This window comes from Penaeus chinensis, chromosome 16, assembly GCF_019202785.1.
Source record: "Penaeus chinensis breed Huanghai No. 1 chromosome 16, ASM1920278v2, whole genome shotgun sequence".
Classification (NCBI taxonomy): Eukaryota; Metazoa; Arthropoda; class Malacostraca; order Decapoda; family Penaeidae; genus Penaeus; species Penaeus chinensis.
Window position 1 is genome coordinate 34,744,588 of NC_061834.1, and position 5,000 is coordinate 34,749,587.

At 29.7% G+C, this 5,000-nt stretch overlaps 1 protein-coding gene across 1 annotated transcript; it reads right to left on the minus strand.

Moving 5' to 3' along the window:
- Nucleotides 1-130: 130 nt before the first annotated feature.
- Nucleotides 131-598, minus strand: LOC125033676 (pigment-dispersing hormone type 1-like). Its single transcript, XM_047625380.1, has 2 exons — nt 503-598; nt 131-340 (listed from the first exon to the last, which is right to left on the minus strand). Exons 1-2 carry the CDS (start codon nt 596-598, stop codon nt 197-199), a joined length of 240 nt encoding a protein of 79 aa, XP_047481336.1. The 3' UTR covers nt 131-196.
- Between the last annotated feature and the right edge of the window lie 4,402 nt (nt 599-5,000).

Below are 5,000 nucleotides of genomic sequence, written 5' to 3' on the forward strand. Positions count from 1 at the left end.
CACTGATATGCATGCCATAAATGTTATCATTTTGATCATTATCATAACTAATAATATTTCTGTTTGCCACTGGGGTCATTATCAATATCCCTATTATTATCATTATCCTTATCGTTATTATTATCGTAGAACATTGATTGGACGATGCTAAAATCCACAGACTTCTAACATTCTACAGTAAATTTCCCCTCATTGTCTATCTCCTTCCGGCGTCGGTCATGACCTTGGGGATCCCCAGGAGGGAGTTGATCAGCTCCGAGTTGCGCTTGTGAGGGCCCGCGACGAAGGCCGAGGGTCCCTGAGCCACGCGCAGGATCTGCGCCGCCAACTCGGACACCGCCTGATGGTTTCATTACAGAGTAGTATGTATTACGGCTTTCAAAATCACTTTAAATTAGAGTCTTAGATTCTGGGGGCTTGTTCTTGATGCGTAAATTTCTTAAAACGAGAAAAAAAAACTGTTTATTTTCAGAAGCTTTACCACTTAAAGTTTAAAACTTACCTCGCGTTCGGAGTACCTAAGATTTCTCTGGGTTGCTGTTGCCTGAAGCCCCATAGCCACCGCTACCAACAGGACGATCACAGCAATACTGCGCATCCTAAAAAATAAAGATATTAATGTGCAAACAATCCTTTTATATAAAGAAAACGCTTTAAAACCATTTTGATATCCACAGGATGAAAAATCTTAAACATTCCTACTTGAAGGCTTATGATATTCTAAAATTGTGTTATCAGGATCAGTGTAGAAGATGCAGTGAGACTGGATACCTGTAAGCCTCCTTATATATGGGTGTCTCGTCCCCCATTTTTCACGCCTCAGTCCCTCCTTTGTGTCTGTTTCCTCGACTCGGACACGTTGGCTCATGAGAGACAAATGTTATTTTCTAACTCGGTGAATTCCCTGAAGATGTTTAGATTCCCGTCCTCTTTACGAAGCGTGTCGTTGAAAAGGTGCTAATTAACCCTTTTTTTCTAAATGTTTGGATAAGAAAGATTTCATTGTTTTATACTAGATGCACCAATGGTTCTTTGTCCCTGTAGACACCATTTTTTTCTTTGAATAAAACACATTCACAAAGGTTTACATTAAGTCCCAACTACTGCATACACCATCCAGTGTTATCGCTTAGTCCAGCACAAACGGCCAGTCGAAAACAGATTCATTGTTGAGGTTCATTTTGCAAGATCCATGGAAGTGCAGTGCTGTCAAAACCTGTTCCTCGGATGTTATCGTAGCATATGATGGCTTCACGTGTGCTCAGCCGGTAAGGAGTCTATCAGTTGGCCCTAGTGACCGATCCTGATTTCACCATTCCTTGAATTGTCGGGAAAAAGTGTTTTCTTTTTAATGCAATGAATACTGTTATTATTGCTCTTGATGTTATATTTATTAAATTGTTATTAAATATCTTGGTAATATTTAAGACAATGAAATAATTCAAAAAACCCTTTCCAAAAGTCAAGGAAAAGGGTAAACAGGTGAGATAGGTAGGACTAATAACTGACTCCTTGCTGACTAAGCACTCGTAGAGTCATCTATGTGTAGTTACAATAAATAAACTTTTATTACATCGGGCATGGCATGTATTCTTGACATCCTTGCCGACTGGTTAAAGCTGGAATCTGTTGTATGAGTATTTTTATTTTTATTCTATGGTTAATATTATTAGTATACCTTCTTATGCTCAACATAATCGTAATCAGTATTATCATTATCATAATCATTTATGTTGTCGTCATTATTGACGTTACTGTTATTGTAATTATTATTATTGTTATTATTATTATAATTATTATTATTATCATTATTATTGTTGTTATTATTATTGTTGTTGTTGTTATTGTTATTATCATTGTTATTGCTATTATCACTATTTTTATTATTATTATTACTGTTGATATTACTACTATTGTTATCATTATTATTATCATTATCATTATCACCTGTCTTATAATTATCATTATTATTGTAATTATTATTGTCATCATCATAATCATCACTATTATTATTGTTGTTATTATTATTATCATTATTATTATCATTATCATAATTATTATTATAATTATTATAATCATTATTATTATTATCACAATATATTATATTACTATCATTATTATTATCATTATCAATATCATTACTATTGATATTAGTATTAATAGTAGTAGCAGTAGTAACAGTATTATTATTATTATCATTATTATACCTATCATCATTATTGTTGTTGTTGTTATTATTAATGATTATGATAAATATATTAGTAGAAGTACTATTGTTATTACCATTATTATTATTATTATTATTATCATTATTATTATTATTATTATTGTTATTATCATTATTATTATTATTACTATTTTCACTTTTATTATTGTAGTTTTTGTTGTTGTGATCCTTATTATTAGTATTATTGTTATTATTATTATTATTATAATTATTATTATTATTATTATTATTATTATCATCATCATCATCAATACTATTATCATTATCAATATCATTACTATTGTTATTATTGTTATTAGTATTAATATTACTAGTAGTAGTAGTAGTATTTTTAATATTATTGTTATATCTATCATTATTATTGTTGTTGTTCTTATCATTGTCATTATTATTATTATTGTTATTATAATTGTTATTATTATTATTGTTATTATTATTATTATTATTATTATTATTATTATTATCATTATTGTTATTTTCATTATAATTATTATCATCATCATTATCTTTACTATTATTATTATCATTATTATTATTATTAAATTCATAATTATCATTACCATTATTTTTTATTATTATTATCAATATTATCATTATTCTTTATTGTCATAATCATTATTGTTATTATTATTACTAATATTATCATTGTTGTTATTGTTGCTATTGTTGTTGTTATGATCATAAATATTATTATTATCATTGTTATTTTCGCTTGTAGTAGCATTGTTATTATTATTATCATTATTATCATTATTATCATTATTATTATTATTATCATAATCATCATCACTTTTATTAATACTGTTATTATTATTGTTATCATTTTCCTTATAATCATTATCATTATTATTATAATTTCCATTACCATAATAATTATTGCATTATAATAATAGTAACACTAATGATAATTATTATTATTATCGTTGTTGTTGTTATAATGCAAAAATTATTATGATAACAAAAAATATTATCATTATTACTATTATTATTATTTCTATATTAATATTATTGTTATTATTACTACTATTACTATTATTATTATTATTACTACTACTATTACTATTGTTATTACTATTATTATTTTTTACTATTATTATTATTATGATATTGATTATCATTATTATAATTATCTTTATTATTGTCATTATTATTATTGTCATCATTATCTTAATTATTGTCATTATTATCATTATCATTCTTATTATTATTATTACTCCTATTACTATTGCTGTTATTATTATTATCAGTATTATTATCATCATCATCATTATCATCCTTTCTATTATTATTAGTGTCATTACCACTATTATCTTCATTATCGTCATTCGTATTAATAGTATTATTATCAATATCATCGTCTTAAAGATATTCGCTTTCATGTAATTTTATTTCAGTTATTGTAAATATTACCATCAGAGTCATTACGATCGGCATTATTAGCATTGTTATTATTATCAATACTAATTCCACTATTGTCATTATTCTCTCGTTATCGTCATCGCCACCATTATTTCCCTTTATTACAATTACACTTATCTCTATAGTTTGTAGTAATATCCGGATTAATTGAACGACAGCTGCTCTGGCCTCGAATTTAAACTACAGAACAGCTGACCGAACTATGAAGTCCCAATGACCTTACTCTTTTGTACTCCAGCTGGCTTAAATTTTGCTTACTGAATACGACTGGCCTTCCTTGGACGTGTTGTGAACCCGTTGGCCCAACTTAGATGTATTGAGCTCCAGCTGACCTAACTTAAACTTACTGATCTCCAGCTGACCAATTTTGACTTACTGAGCTCCAGCTGACCTCACTTTAACTTACTGGGCTCCAGCTGACCTAACTTTAACTTACTGATCTCCAGCTGACCAATTTTAACTTACTGAACTACAGTTGACCTCAGTTTAACTTACTGAGCTCTAGCTGACCTTTTTTATCTTGCTGAACTCCAGCTGACCTCACTTTAACTAAGCAAATCATAGCTGACCCAGTTTTACTTCAGTAGATTAGTCCTCCCCTTGTGTGTTTATTATCCTGTGATACAAATACCACATAAACATAGCGGTATAACGTAGGTAGGATATTACACTGATCTCAAGAAAGAGACCTGCCCTTGAGCATAGGAGATAGCGCTAATTGAAATAAAATAACAATAATGCAAATTAATATTCTGCTTCAGAGTACGGACATGTGATATCAACAGCTGATGAGGATAATTAAGATATCTCAAGTAAAAGATTGATAAAAAAAAGTCAGACTAAAGGCTGCGGAAGTGTTATTTTTATGATTACTATATATATTTCCTTTCCTTTCTCATAGTTCTATCTGGCTGTCTATCTAACCATCTAGCTATTTATTCGCCTGTTTGTCTCTCTATCTATATATCTTTCTATCTATCTGCCTTCCATTTTATCTATTTATATACATATGTATATATATATGTGTGTGTGTGTGTTTGTGTGTGTGTGTGTGTATGTGTGTGTGCATGTATCTTTGCGTATATGTTCTTGTTTGAACATATTGCATAGCTAAAATCATCTGTAAAATAACGTGATTGACAACCCCCCCCCCCCCCACGCAAGAGCTTTCAGTTAACTCTACTTACATGCACTCTACTTTCATCTCCGCTATCCACCAAGAGAAAAGAGGTCCACACTAGGAATCCACAGCCACTTCTCCTCAGGATACCAGGGCCTTCACACCCGCTCGTCCCTTGCAGCGCTTGCAATTCTAGGTCTAAATAACTACCTCATTAAGGAATTTCCACTCTCT

Coding starts and splice junctions, on each gene's coding strand:
- LOC125033676 (XM_047625380.1), bottom strand. CDS start 598: ATGCGCAGTATTGCTGTGATCGTCCTGTTGGTAGCGGTGGCTATGGGG. Junction 341..502: donor TTAGGTACTCCGAACGCGAG/GTAAGTTTTAAA, acceptor TGAAACCATCAG/GCGGTGTCCGAGTTGGCGGC.